Consider the following 15,317-nt stretch of genomic DNA (forward strand, 5'->3'; position numbering starts at 1 on the left):
GACAAAAAAGAATAAATATCCTCTCTCAAAGCTGTTTATCAAAAAGGTGTGAGCAAGAAAATCTTATGCTTGTCCAGGAAATGGAGCTGAGCTTTACACTGACTTGGTCTGCAGTCAGCATGGTCCAGATACACAAGTTACCCAGTTTGAACAGCAACATGATACGGTGCTACGTAAGAGTTAGTGAAAAGAAATGAACACAAAACCTTAGTTAATGCACAACCATAACAGTCATATGACACCTTACTCAACTTTGACCTTCCCCTGCGTAGAACTACTTTTGTTGTTGTTAACTGTATAGCATATGGAAGGTCACTGATTCAAAGTCCAGACGCTATGTAAGTAGCCCAGGAAACAGCTGCTGCTATAAAATACCTGTAAATGTCAGTAGAAATCAAGCTAAAATGAGAGATCTGATGACACTTACTGTGAGGTTTCTGACAATGCCTTCATAATTAACTGGAAGAATCATATGTAAGAATTAGTCACCTAAGTTAAAAAAAATCAGATGTAAAATGAAAGCATTCCTATTACGTAATATAATTAGCTTAATTTCAAAAAATTTCTGGACATAAGAAATTATTTTTCCAGAATGAAAACCACATGGAGCAAAACAATCACTAAACTGTGAAGCTATTGCTTTTATTAAATTTTAGTTCAGTCTCTCCTTCCCTTGCTTACTTATTTACAGCTTTAAAATTTTAAGCTCTATTAGCCACAGTTAGAAAAATAATCGAAGTAAGTTTTCACAAACAAGGCAACATTTAGTGCTAATCAAGCTGGATTTTTCCTGCTTGCTAATAAACTTCTAAGGAAAAAGAAACAAATACAACTACCAGGACAGCAGTTCTATCTGGCAAGCATCCTTAGAAAGACAGCCAAGCGCAAGCTGGCTAAGATTCAGATGCTTAGACTCAAGCCAAAAGGGACCATTACACCATTTAGTTTGACATTTTGTATAACACAGGCCCATTACATTTCACACAGTTACTCTGCCCTGAGTCTGATATCCAGTGCTTGACTAAAATACATAAAGGATTACACTGATGAGGAAACCATTAATAATTCCTGCATAGATATATGCAGTGCTACAAAGACAGCTGTGCCACTTCATTAAAACAGTGCGCATGTCAAAAGGAGGGGATACTCTGCTATTCTTCCTGAATTGGTTTCTCCAGGGAGAACCTGGAACTGCATTTGACTCCCACGTTCTCCAGGGAAGCATTTAAAACGGCTTAGAATAGTATCAAGCAATGAAGTAAACAGAACTTAAAGTCACTGGGGTTGAGGCCTACAAGTTTTAAAGGGCATGGAGAACAATAATCTAGATAGAAAAAAATGTGAAGGAAATGCCTGTATTCTACATTAAAAAGTACCAAAACTGCAAGCATTAAGGGTTAACTTGAAACGAGACTGCATAATGAATCAAAGTTTAAAATTTATAAGCATTCATTGATTTTTACTCAGGTTTATTATCTTATTTATGTTTATTTGCAGTTTACTCAACTGCTGTCAGGCCATTAGGCCATGTTTACTAACTAGGAAATACATTATAATACTCATAAAATAATATGTAAAAGATAATAACAATCTAACATTCCTTTAAGACAGAAATATAGCAAATCTATTCACAAACTGGTAAATCAGGAAATGAGGTGAGACATGGGGGGGGCGGTTTTGGGGGCTGCCTTGAGTACTGAAGATCTGATTCAAAGGAATGCCATTCACAAGGCAAGTGCGTTTGCAGCTGGTCACTCAGAGGCAGCCCACAAAAGCAATCTGTAGGATTCAAATACACTTTCAGACCTGCAAAGTCAAATGATCTTTAAAAGCACAGGTGCGCTAGTCAGTATTTCCTCTTCATCATTATCCAGGTTACCCCTAGTTGCCCAATGGAATATGTAGATCCTAAGTTTGTATTCATAAAGTACAAAAGCGTATAACTGAGAAACAAAAATTAGTTTAGCAATTACATACAAGAGAAATACTCATCTGGAACATTATTAGGTCTTAGGCGAGCTGCAGGACCAGGTACTACTATGAAATCTTGAACATTGTCCAGATAGGTGTTCAGATATGCTGTTTTTCTGCAGCTCCCTGCTTCCATCCCTGCAAAAGGAAATAAATTTTATTTAAAAATAGGAATATCAATGTTGAGTAGCCTTGTTGAGGAGACATGTAACTTAAGTTGTAGAAGTCCGAAATGTAATTTCTCAGGTCTTTTTATCAGCAACCCCAAGATGTCTGATCCAAGCCAGACCACAATACTCACGTACCGAAGAAAACAAAACATTACATAGATACACACAATCAGACATTTCCTCAGCTAAGAAAGACACTCCAATTGATTAAATAGACAAATTTTCTTCTCTGAAGGGAAAGAAATCTTATGAGCCTAAGAACAGTAGTAATGGTCAGACCAAATATTCATTTAGCCCAATATCCAATATTCAGTAACATGTCTAGAGAAATGCCCAACAAGCACAGCAATTATGGACTGATTTTTCTCCCAGTTTTCCTTATCAGTTTCCAGAAGTCAAAGGGACTTCAAGTTGCATATTGCATTTGAACTCTTACTTTTCATAATTCTTGACAGGTTTACCCTCCATTAATTTTGTAAATATTTTTTAAACATGTATAGATAACTTGGCTTGGATCATTCCCAGTGGCAATGAGCTCTGCAAGTCAATTTTGTGCTGCATGGAACCCTGGTTACATTTTGTTTGTCAGGTAAAGAAGCAGAAAAAAAATTTATTGGTAAGTTACATAACTTCTTACAGAAATAATTCCAGAAATATAGAAAACCTATTACAGAAATAAAACAAAGTTTCATATTTACAGCTTCTAATAATGGATAAGGGAACTGATAACTGAAAGGAAAATATTGCTTGTATTTCCACTTCTTCAGGAATTCACAAACTATTGCTGTGTAGTGTAGTTAAAAGAATAAAATAAAATCTATTTTTTAAAATTCACATTTTTTATTCTACTTCTTTTATCAGCTGATAATGATCACAAGAGGATTTAGGAATAAAATATGAAAATTATTTAATCCCTCCCTATGTTGTCCACTTCTCCCCCCTGCCTCACAAAATAGTCTGATTCTCACCGATACTGATTATCTCCCACACCATCTTGATAATATAAAATGTAATTTCTAGGTATTAGCTGCTTCCTTAAGCTTGCCAGAAACATTTAAGTATAAACTCAGAATATTACTTTATAAAAACATTCCTTCAAAATTCTGATATTTTATAAAATCAAATTTACCATGATCTGATATAAAAATAATGTTCAGGCATTTATGCAAGTTCATTTGTTTGAGACCATCCATCAGCATCCCTACTATGTTGTCCACTCTCTGTAATGCCATAATGACCTGCAGGACAAAAATAGGAATGTAAAGTAAGTGTTAACCACTTCAATTAAAAAATAAAACTTATTTCTAGGGAGAGTGAATAAATCTAAACTGTAACAGTATATGTTAATAAAGAATAACGAGCTCTTCTTATAGACTATTCAAGGCTAGATGCAGCCCAGACATAAACGAAGAACACGGGGGACCTAAAACTGTGGAGTAACCCCCAAACTCATGACAGTGAGCACATACAGCACACACTAACACAGGAGGAACTGTGAGAACAGCAGACTTACAGCATTCTCAATTAAACCTGCTTTTTGTCTTTTCCTACTTCTCTCAGTTCTGCACCCTTTACATGCAAAGCCTTTACATCTACTGAAAATGGACTCAACAGGTACACCTATACAGCTAGACAAAAACGGGATCCTGCAGACTGCCCAGCGCCTGCACTGCTCAGGGCTGCCTCCATCTACAGAAGACTGGCTATATCTACGCTACACAGCTCTTGGCCCCAGTTGTTTCTGGGCCCCGCACCATGCTAAGACAGAGCTACACATTTTTATGTGTTATTTCAGTTGAAGACTTTAAAAACAAACAACAAAACAAAAATCCAAAACACCACCCCAGGTTATAGCCAGCGAGGGTGGTTTTAAAGTACGAAATCGATGTTTGTGCATTACCAGGGGCACAACCGAGGACAAGAGGAAATGCCCGAGCGTGCAGGCTGATGGGAGAACACCAGAAGGCTGAAGAGAATAGAGGAAGCCAAGCCTGCGCCACTCTTCCTCAAAATCCCTGTTGGGAGAGACCCTGGAGCAAACTGCCCGTGAAATTGTGACTGGATATTAGTCTCAGAGCAAACTAGTTTAAGGAGACTGAAAAAGCCAAAGAACAAGCTACCAGCCTAGCACTGTTTGTGATCAGGGGTCTGGCGTTCCAGCTCACTTGTGTCGGTACAGCCACTGGGGCTACTTTTGAATACTTGCTGAGTAAACAAAACAAAAAAAGTATGTTTAAATCAAGTCATTCTGTTACCTCATTGAACTACTAGTATAAGCTGTCATGCTTTGTATGAGCAAAGATGAGATACTCCTGGGGAGACCACGGACAAACCCTCAGATGGTCTTTCTCTCCAGACCACTCCTGACATACAGAACTTCAGATCCACTTATTAACCAAAGAAAACAATAACCAATTCAAACACGTTCCCTATACTGCAGTTCCAATTAGTTGTCTACTGCTTCACTGGGGACTTACATTCATTTTACAGTTCCTTACAGGAACAGTAACTGCTCACACCTCAAGAGAAACTGGCAAGAGTTTTCTACTGTTGTCACCACTGAGGTTAAATACCTGGTTAAGACGCCCAAACTTCCCGACCGTTCAAGATAAGAGAATTTTACAATGTTGCTGAATTTCCAAGAGCTTTTTCCTCTGCATTTTTCACTTTGGTTTGCTAAAACGTAAAGCTATTTAGTACTTTTGAAAACAGCAGCAGTCCCAAAGACTTCTTATTTATACAATAGGTACACCACAGACTGTGATGGGGTGAACGTCCCTTTTTTCACCCTCTTTCCGAGAAGGCATAAAATCTAACTGCAGGGAGATAAGACCAATATTCATCTAACCTTTGCACAGAGACTGCGGAAAAATTAATAACAATTATAACATGAATACTTAACCACCAAAACTTGGACCATTGCTATAAAAATCTCTGTTCTTGCTAAATTGAAAGTATACAAACTTTCTGTCCCGTTCCACCCGTCCCTAAAATCAACATAAAGAATTAGTAGGAGCAGATAAAGCAACATACAAGACATACCCAAACATGCTTTGGCAATTTAAAAGTTATTGAAATAAAGAAAATAAAAATCAGACTTACTAAATAGGCCGTTTATTACATGCTTTGTATCAATGTTAATTATGGATGGGCTGTCTATTCACAAATTTTTTTCTTAATAAGCGTATTTAGTTATTTATATATATTTTTATATATATTTATATATATTTAATAAACATATTTGGTTAATCTAACGTGAATTATGGAAGCTTATTACAGAGTCGGAGCAAAGCTTCATATGTTAAAAAAAAAAAAAAAAAGAAGAAACTACAAAACTACTTACTCCACTGCTTACTGGTCCAAACTTATGGCCTGAGGAATCTGGTTCTTCTAAATACAGAGTGTAAAAGTGTGGTCTATATCAAACAGTACCAAAAATGTAATATTTTACATACACGTTGAGACAGTTTGAAGAAATTATATTTCAACAATGGATATCAAATATTGGAAACAACACTATGATTCAGAGGAAGGACATATTAAAGGGAAATAGAGACATGTAACTTAATAAAAAAAGTTTCAGTCACAGAAACAGGCTTGCATTAAATAATATTTTAACATCGTTAGAATAACGCATAAGATATTGTTTAAAACAGAAATCATATTACAAAGTAATTCATTGCAATACCACTCGAACAGAAACTTACACTTGCACTTGTATACTTACCTTTCGTCTTCAGGTAACTGCAACCAGCGCAGAACAGTTACTACCCTTTCTTCAAAGGGGATTGAGCTGTATCAAAACAATGTAAGATCAACCAAGGGTGTATTTCCAAGAGCTAAAAAAATTTTAGTCACACATTACAAAATCAATGTACTCTAGCAGAGAAAATTGAATTCAAGTGGATGCCATTAATGGCTACTTAACAGGATGCAAGTTTACCTATGCTAATTGCCTCTGACTCTACAGGAGTTAATGGCCTGATCTAAAGCTCCCTTGAATATCGTTCCCATTGATTGCAATATGATTAGAATAAAGCTCCCTGTATTGCGTGTGTTTATTATACAAAGAGAATAATTGGCTTCAAGGTGAAAAATCATGTGCAGGTTTTCATTCCTGTATTATGTTTTGAAAAAGTTTTGGTTTGGGGGTGGTTTGTTTTTTTTTAATATTTAAACAGTTTGAATACAAGTTCTCATACTACGTCACAAAGCAGATGCTCTGTATCAATTACTAAAGTAGACCAACAATAAGCATGTTGACCTGTAACAACATGAGACACCCACAAAGTTAGTAATTCAGCTACTTAACACAAGTTCAAGTAACAACGTACAAGTTCCTAGAGAAAAAAATGTAGGTAGTAAGCCAAGAATCAGAATTTCCATGCTATATGAAGGGTGCAGGAAGAGAAAATGATCCTAAGAAGACAGAAATGAAAAGCCTGATTTCTTGGGCGAGATTTGAGATTATTTAATAAAGTGGTGATAAACAGATTTATGTTGAATTTTCATTAGGCAGAAAATGTTTAATTGCAGTGAAGAGCAATCACTGACTAAAATATGACTGCCTTAATGTGAAATATTTTCAAAATTTGCAATGAAAATAATTTTACATTGAAACAATTTACCACAGTCAACCGTAAAACGTTAGTTTTCATGGACAGTATTACATCAAGACCTGATCCATTCACTGTATGAGAGGTTTGGATTGAATGACTCTAAACACACCCACAAAAGATTTTTATAAATAGAAACAGAAAAGCACTAAAGCTTCAAAGCTGGCTGCACTTAAAGCTGATTTCTGCATATCTTTCCTGTAAAACGTTTGCTGCAGAATGACAAAATGATTAGAAAACGAATCTACATTATACTGAAACAAAGTTTATTGGATTCTTTTTCTCATGTTGTGTACAACTATTTAGAAAAGCAGAAAAAAAAATTATGCTTTTTCTGATGCCTGTCCCATTGCAACAGTTAAAGTAAAATATTCATCCAAGACATAGGAGTTTACATACCTATTGTATTTTTCATACAGGTTTGGAAAGGTTCCATTAACTGCTACATCTGACCCAGGCCAAAAGAACGTAGCCGCTTTCAGACCTTGGTACATAGCTGTTAGCCAAATCTGCAGGAGACAAACGATTACCATCATTAGTGCAGGTCACTGAATTAGCTGAGTAACTGCCAGATCCACTGCCGCCCCCAACAGCTCTGCACCTTTCAGCAAGATCGAAAACTAAAAACAGAAGTGGAGCGCTCCGGACAGTCAATCTTGCATGTCATTGCTATCTGCACTCCAGATATACCTTGCAGCCTGATTCCTTATGGCAAACACTCACATCCCTTCTGCTGCTACAGCAGGGGGAGCCAGGAGAGAAATAGAAACCATTAGCTCCCATGGATGGAGCAGTAATGCAATGGTAGAACCATGGCTGAACACCAGGAAGGGGAAATGTCTCAAAAACAGTGAAGCAAGAAGGGGTGGGAATGTTCCGAGGACCTATGCCCCACCCACATACTCTGAAATATGGGAGCAAGACTTTGGTCAACTCTTCCGATTTTACTGATCTCATGATTTGCAGATTTCTGTCTGCCTTCTGCATCTTTTCCTGACTGACTCGCACACCACTTTCTTCTCAGTGGCCCACAAAGTCTACACGTGTGTGTTCTTTCTTCAAAAAAAAAAAAAAAAATCAGTTCTCCCCACATTACGAAATAGTTGCATCTGTTCCCTTGCTGTTCTTCAGAGTAGCACACACCCAAACTTTCCCATGCCACTTCATTTTGATGGCAGTCTCAGCAGATTTGCCATAACTGTATGATTGAACTGAGCAGTTTTCTTTTAAAACCGCATCTTTAGACTTAGTAGTAATTTGGGCAGAGTGTAAACCTTTACTACTGCTTATTACTAAAACTAATTGGTCTGTCAATTTCCTCAGAGAAGTTAACTGCAAGCCGACTTCATATTAAAAACAGAACAAAATCTGGTATCTCTATCAGTTATTTCAAGCTACTTTTCTCCTTAGAGAAAATTCCATTTAAGTTCAACAAAATCTGTTACACTTTGTTTCATTTGTCATTTTGCAGCTCTAGTATGGCAATTCCTAATCACGCTGAGTAATGCTTCTTGGCTGACTTAGAAGTACCCTCTGTACTCTTTCAACATCACTATGCATCCAAGTGGTTTTAAGTAACAAAACAGGCTGATGTACATTCTCGGCAGTGTATTAATACTTACAGGCTGTCCTTGGTACCACTGTGGATTAAACTTCTCTTCACTTTTAAGGGTGAAGGATGCATTTCTTTTGGGGTCATACATCTTGTTATCAATTATACCATGAGATTCAGGATACAGCCCCTGTAATTGAGAGTATACCTTGTCACAATGTTATAAAGAAAAAGAACCTTCCAGGTACACAAACAGATGTCCGTTGGACAAATATGTCCAGTGAATAATCTGTATGTGACTTCTACTCCATCAGTACCTCAAGACCCAAATTTAACAGCATCACCCACCGTTGCTACCAAGCCCTACCTTCCAATTCTTAATTAGTTCTTAGTGAGATTAAAATAAAAATAGGCAAGCAACTTGCGCTGGGATCAAACTGAAAGACACCGTCTCAGTTCACGGATTTGTTGTATCTTTAGTACCAATGACAAAGCAATTACCTGTGTTGAACCTCTGTCACATGACCAAAAACCAGGGATTTCAAAGGAGAATTACACATCAGCAGGTGAAAGCTCTAGCTGGGAATAACCATTCCACAAGCAGTGAAAGAAGTGCTCAAAGGCACCTGCTGTTAGGTAGTTTTAACAGACTTTGTGCTCTGCCTTCAAGCAGACTAGCTCTTTTTTACCTTAAAGGATAACTAAGAAGGATCTGCTAGATTCCAACCCTGCATTCGGTGTTGAAAACCTCCATTTTTATTTTTCCTCTTACATGCAGGAGGTAATAAATTTACAAGATCAGCTTCGTGACATTCCTATCCAGGTTTGGGTACAGTCCATCACAGAGTCAACATCTATGTGATGTTCAAATCTTTCATTTCATACTCTCCTTTGCGTCATGCCAAGATACCTTAAAGAAGTGGAACAAGGCTGGCAGTTTAAAAAAGAGTCAGGCTGCTCTCACTCCAAGAGAGAGTGCCGCAATTTAGTGGAAATATTTACACAAATGAGAAGTTGTAAAGCGACGTGACCTTCCACCTATATGGGAATTCTTGCAGCTAGTCTTGGAAGGATTGGCTTGCTTAATCTGATTAAATCTGAGGATTTAGCTGTAGTGTTATACAATGACTGTTAATGTAAATTAGATAAAGAGTATAATATAAACGTTTTCATATTCTGAACAGAAATCCTATTATGTTAATAGTCCATTAAAAAAAATGTACTATTCCTACGGACACAACTTGATAATGAACAATCTCTTCAGTAGTGGAAACACATAAGATACAGGAATTCTTACTGTGACAATGGAGTAATGATTGGGAAAGGTTTTTGAAGGATACACTGGTCTCAAACTGGAAGTGTATGTTCCACATTTCTCTAGAGAGAAAAAAGAAAATCAGCAAAATTACAGAAATAGAAACCCTTGCAAGTTTGTCTCATGAAGATATATACCTATTAAAAAAAATAAACCCAAACAAACAAAAAAACCGCACCCAGGCAACACAAAACCACCAACAAAAGAGATTTCCAGGAAGTTTTCATTCTTTAAAACTCTGGAGTTAACTTTATTCTTCTTCCCATATTCATTTACAATCTGACTAAATGGCTATTAATACAAATTTTATAGATTCCTAATGACTGACTTCAATGGTCACATGAGAAAAACCTACAGTCCTTATGAAAAGCATGCATAGATAAGAATGAATAGTCAAAGAAATTGCACCCTCCAAAGTAGCCCCGGTGCACGGTAAGTGAAGTCTGCAGCTTGAGACCAACTAGGTACTTCACCCTGGGTGCTCCCAGAGATGAAGTGGCCACTGGCACAGTGGTGCCTTGGCTCTCTCGATCACCTGTCAAATCACTACTTATTTTTCTTCCTCCTTTGTGTTTCTTAAACTAAAAATAAGCTCTTATTCTAGGATGAATTCCAAAGTTTTCTTTGTCTTGACATAAAAACCACAGGTTTCTAAGATGACTAGTGGACAGTATTTGTCAATATGAGAAGTTGTGGTGGTGCAGCCCCCCGCCCCTCCTCTGGACCGCTTTACCATCACAGGGACTTGTGTCAAGGCTTGGCCTTTGAGCAACGAGTCTGACAGTTAAGCACCCCTTGGCCATACCAGGCACTCTTGCATGGCTGAGTGGGGAACAAGAACGCCTTGACTGCACCTAGCATAATCAGCCACCCCCGGACAGCTTGGGAATGCATCACTGTGGATCGGTATGGGAGGATCGTACCTGTCTTGCTGAGATTGATGAGAACTCAGCAATTACTGACCAGAATTGTGGCCAGAATGGAAACTCACTGATGCCTAAAGTCAATCACTTCACAACCCTATAAACAGCGGTACCACAGGAGACCCTTTGAGGTTTTCCGGACCGCGGCTGGCTGCACCAGCATCTCCCTCTGAGTGGGACGCCTCTCAGAGCTGCAAACTCTTAAGTTCACATATAGAGGCCTGGCAACAGGACCTGGGCTGATCTCCTTGAGACTCAACCTTCGCCCGTTGAGACAATCATTTGAAGCGAGTATTCCACTGAACTCGAGGGGAATTTTTACCAGGTACCTTGATGTATGCATATTGTATTTCACTGAACTCAAGGGAGATTTTTACCAGGTACCTTTATTAGGCCTATGGGGGGGTGGGGGGTGGTGGTGTGTATCGATACAAATATTGTAGTAAACCTTATTTCCTTATTTAATCACTTTGTAAATGCTAAATTAACCAATGATTAATTACTGTTAAATTCTTGTGATTCTCTCTTAACTGTGGAAACATATATAAGCCTTCGACATAAACTGTTGACCAAGTCTGAGACTAGGTTTGGGTCCAGCTGCACCTAAGCTCCTCGCTGAGAAGGAGTTTAGAAAGCAAGGAGGTCCATTCTGAACCTTGTGACTCAACGGGAGGGCCTCCTTTACCCCCCTTGTATTTTCATCTACCTCAATTTTCTCTTTCTTTCTCTTTATATATACATATATTCCATTCATTTAATAAGTAATAGTGAACCTTGCCATTGAACTTCATTAAATGGCTTTTGCAAGTATCTTTGATGGTGATTCTTTAACCACTCATTCGTGACAAATTGGTGTAGTCGACAGGATGGCAAGTAGTATCATGGATTATTTACAAAAAAAAGGAATAAGTCCACTTCCCAAATTCTCAGATGAATGGGCTTGTGACAACTGGCATGACTGGGAGACTGTGGAAAAACAACTACAGGTGGCCAGGACTCATGTAAAAGAGGGTAAAGGAAAAGGAATTATTTGCAAAAAGCATTATTATTTATTCATATTAGCCAGACCAAGGGACTTAAGCAAAGCTTAAGTTAGGTGCCTAAATTTCCACAGCCAATGTATGGACCCTGATTTTCGGGGGGGGGGGGGGGCGAAGAGGGGTAAAAAGAGAAAAAAAAAAAGCCTTCATTAATGACTTCAAAAATACAATGTGATAAAACCACTTCAACTGATACTAAAGAGCTCAAAGTAATGATCCTATAGAAAGAAAACCACTGGGCCTTCTTCACTGGCCATCTGGGTCATTATATATAACATAAATAAAATAGAAATGAAAGATTTGATAATATAAAAAGTGTTCTGTCAAGGCACTTTGAACTCTTTGGATTGGGGCTTTGGAGTAGCTCTCAGTTGAAATAATCAATTTGAGCTAACTGAGATAAAAAGATGCCAAGCTGGAAGAAGAAATCCTTTAAAGTCACATAGACATCCTCTCCCACATTTGCATTCTGTAGTAACAAATCATCACTTGTACACTTTTTGCTACTGCAACACACTTGATGCATTTCAACCATTTCTAAATCCGTTGTTGAGGCTGTTTTCCCAAATCATAGATTTTTGGAGGGGGTGGTGGGGAGGAAGGTTGGGGTGGTTTTGTTCTGTTTTTAAAGTAAAAGAAAAATACACTTTAACCTTGTTTTGTCCAAAATCCTAGGGGGCTTTGCTGGGACTTTCCGTAAGTGTTATCTTTCTTCTTTTTGGCTTGTCGTCTTAGTTAAAGACAACTGAAGACAAAAGGAGGATTTATTTTTAAAAAAATTATGATATCACAGCATAGAGGTATGTGAAAATGTCTTCTCTGAACCCCAGACACACACATTATATCTACGCCTGGGTTCACTGAGAACTCTCGGCTCCATGCTGAATTGCCCACCTTTCAGCAGGTAGCAGAGTGTGTGTATAATAAAACTTGCTAGCAGTGAAATTCTGATATCGTCTTACAGGCATCTACTCTAACAGATTTCTCCAAGGAGATATCAGAATTTCATTGTAGGCATGGCTGAATTAACAGGACTAGATAATGGAAATATTTTTATCTAATAGAATGCTGCACTTGTCCTCAAGTGTTTTAAAGAGGAAAATCCAGGGATTTTGCATGGTTCTAATTCAATAAATAACTGGGAAGTCCGATAAGTTACTTAATGTGAATAACTCTTCACTGCTTTGTAAGTGCTGTCATTCATAAACTGTGTCTCCTTTTGAACATTTACTAGTCCCGTAAAATGGATCACTATGAACTTCAAAAGGATTCAATACAATTTTTCAGCAATAGTCAACCAATTTATCTCTTATTGTTACTTGTCCACCACAGAGGGATAGATTTCATTACCCCTTCCTACACAGTAAAATACTGTAGCAGTATTTACACATGCATATAAATATTTATCTCTACAGTATGACTGCTTCCACCATTTTCAGTGCCTACAGACACATGGGACATGATGCACATGGAGATTTGAAGCCACAGGCCCTCAGAGAGTGTCATGTGATACACACCCACCAATTTTCATTCCTTCATGAGACTATTTTTCTCTTACTGATGAAAACTTGCCTTATCTGAGCTTTTTACCCACCATTTTACTATGAGGGGAAAAAAAGACTAGAAAGCAAGGTTTTGTAACAAAGAGAAAGCTGGACATCCTGTGGTATAAAAGTCTTCTATCAGATTACAAAAAAATGTACCAGAGTAATGTAGAACTGTAGACATAATGCAAAAATAATATTTTTCCCCAGATTGTTCCTTATTTTATTCTAACACATGTATTGTAAGTTTTGACCATCACAAACTCCAGGAATCTGGAGAAGTGAAGTGCCTTTGATGAGATTTGTATTTCTTAGTGGTCAGAATATACCATGGTTTCAGTGGAAACAGAAATACAAGTTTATCAGAAGTCAATGAGAGAAGTTGCACTGTAGCCTATCCAGACCAAAGAATCAATAACTTTACATGTGTAACTGGATGTTGCAGCCTGGAAGTCCTACAGATGCTTTGTGGCACCGTTATCTTGTATCTCAGCCAGAGCTATAACCATTTGTAATAGTCAGCCTCTCCTCTCAATGCCCAAGAAGTCTTCTTCAGTTGAAAATTTTGATAACTGCATGTTATAGAATTATTTCAAATGCTTCGTTTTATTCTAACATGGGCGGGGGGAGGAAGGGAAAAAGCTAAGACCTCAAATACATCTGTGAATTGTTATTCTCTGGAACAGATCAAGTTGTAACAACCACTGTACAAAAAAGCAAGTATTTTTACTGACTTATTTTTAGTCAAACTGAAACCAGCCACCCCAGGTAGTAATTTATGAATGACAAAAAGATTGGCATATTTTTCAGACAAAAAATGCCATCGGTTCTTTACAGACCACAGCCAAAATAGAGACAGGAAAAGTAACTAAAGTTACTTAGACACTACAAAGTTAAGTACATATTTTTTCCCCGTAGGTTTTGTAGTGTCTTACTTATGAGGCTCATTTCTTCTCAAAATGTTTGTTAAACAAAGGTTTTCACAGATTCATCACATTTCTACCAGCTCTTCTATATGATCTGTTCCTAATCTCTTCCTTCTCTATCTTCTTTTTCAAGTATAATGAAATGCTTTCTACCTTGCTTTCCATTTTCCAAAGCCATTCCACCTAAATATGAGACAACATGCAATATAGAGTAAAAAATGTTTTTTTTCTTCTATTTTGAAGAAATAAAAATAAAGTAAGCTCACAGCAAAAAGTGTCCACCTCCTAAATATAGGAAAGGCTACTTGATAATTTTTAAGGTTTCACTGAAAATCCGAAGGGCTCTTTTCTCACATCCTCCCTCTCTTTACCCTTTCACACCTCAAGTTCTCTGTGCGTAGTTCTTATATAGGGCAACAGATTAAATTTCCATGGAAGAGCGAGGATTTAAAAGGAGTAAGCATAGCTGCATCTACAGAAAAAGCAAACCCCATGGATTTTTAAGGTAAGACATCATGTTATTGCTTAGACAAAGAAACTACTCACGTAATTTGCTAATAACAGGTAGAAGTCCACCCCAAGTCTGCAAATATTCTGCTCTGAAGCCGTCCAATGAAAATAGTAACACTGGAGACTTGGTAAATCTGAACAAACAGAAATTGAAGTATTAAAAGACAGACTCTGAGAAATAATTTCCTATCCCTTATTTCAAGGAAGTTTCCCCCAAATCCTGGGGATGTTCATTATGGGACTATAAACCAGGCTGAGGAAGAAGTCCTCCTAAGCAGAAAGGTTCACAGGCTAGCAAGTGGTGAGCAGACCACCCATCCGGTCCCTCTGTTTGTAGACTGGTGCAGCAACCCTGCCCAAATAGGCTGAGGACTACAGTAGGGCATGCACAGGGAAATCATGACAAGGCCTGATTTCACAAAAACCCATAAAATAAAGTACAAGCCAAGATGCTCACATAATCTGTCTGGTGGGTTTGGTACTCCTTATCTTGAAATCAGTCCCACTGGAGCAACACTCAGCCCCTCTAACCCCCCCTCCTCCCACACAGAGGTAAGAGCAGGGAAAGAGAAAAGGCAATGTGAATCTATGGCTTTCCTTTATTCACTTTGCTCTGGAACAACTTGTAATCTCGCTGAAAAAAAAAGGAATTTATCTTTTTACATACACAGTGCACAAATCTGTAAGAAAGTCTAGTGTATAGGATATGTTAAATCAGCAACTATAACACACATTTTTCCTTTCATCTTA

The 15,317-nt window shown here is 37.8% G+C and overlaps 2 protein-coding genes across 10 annotated transcripts in view; one reads left to right on the forward strand and one right to left on the reverse strand.

The window, feature by feature from the left end:
• LOC148053353 (uncharacterized) overlaps positions 1-5,445 on the forward strand; it is a 31,790-nt gene extending 26,345 nt beyond the window's left edge. For all 6 annotated transcript variants that reach the window (XR_015708134.1, XR_015708133.1, XR_015708132.1 and 3 more), the window contains 2 exons: positions 2,642-2,757; positions 3,702-5,445. The gene's annotated coding sequence lies outside the window, so the exon portion shown is untranslated. The remainder of the gene's footprint in view (positions 1-2,641; positions 2,758-3,701) is intronic.
• Positions 1-15,317, reverse strand: part of ENPP1 (ectonucleotide pyrophosphatase/phosphodiesterase 1) — a 62,768-nt gene that overhangs the window by 19,490 nt on the left and 27,961 nt on the right. For all 4 annotated transcript variants that reach the window (XM_087774323.1, XM_087774319.1, XM_087774321.1 and 1 more), the window contains 9 exons: positions 14,604-14,701; positions 9,607-9,686; positions 8,380-8,499; positions 7,157-7,266; positions 5,869-5,934; positions 5,485-5,557; positions 3,271-3,379; positions 1,978-2,109; positions 428-459 (listed from right to left, as the gene is read on the reverse strand). In XM_087774323.1, the coding sequence (XP_087630449.1) occupies positions 428-459; positions 1,978-2,109; positions 3,271-3,379; positions 5,485-5,557; positions 5,869-5,934; positions 7,157-7,266; positions 8,380-8,499; positions 9,607-9,686; positions 14,604-14,701 (820 nt within the window). The remainder of the gene's footprint in view (positions 1-427; positions 460-1,977; positions 2,110-3,270; positions 3,380-5,484; positions 5,558-5,868; positions 5,935-7,156; positions 7,267-8,379; positions 8,500-9,606; positions 9,687-14,603; positions 14,702-15,317) is intronic.

This window comes from Nipponia nippon, unplaced genomic scaffold (genome assembly GCF_047370975.1).
Source record: "Nipponia nippon isolate SJK-2023a ecotype South Korea unplaced genomic scaffold, ASM4737097v1 scaffold_4, whole genome shotgun sequence".
NCBI lineage: Eukaryota > Metazoa > Chordata > Aves > Pelecaniformes > Threskiornithidae > Nipponia > Nipponia nippon.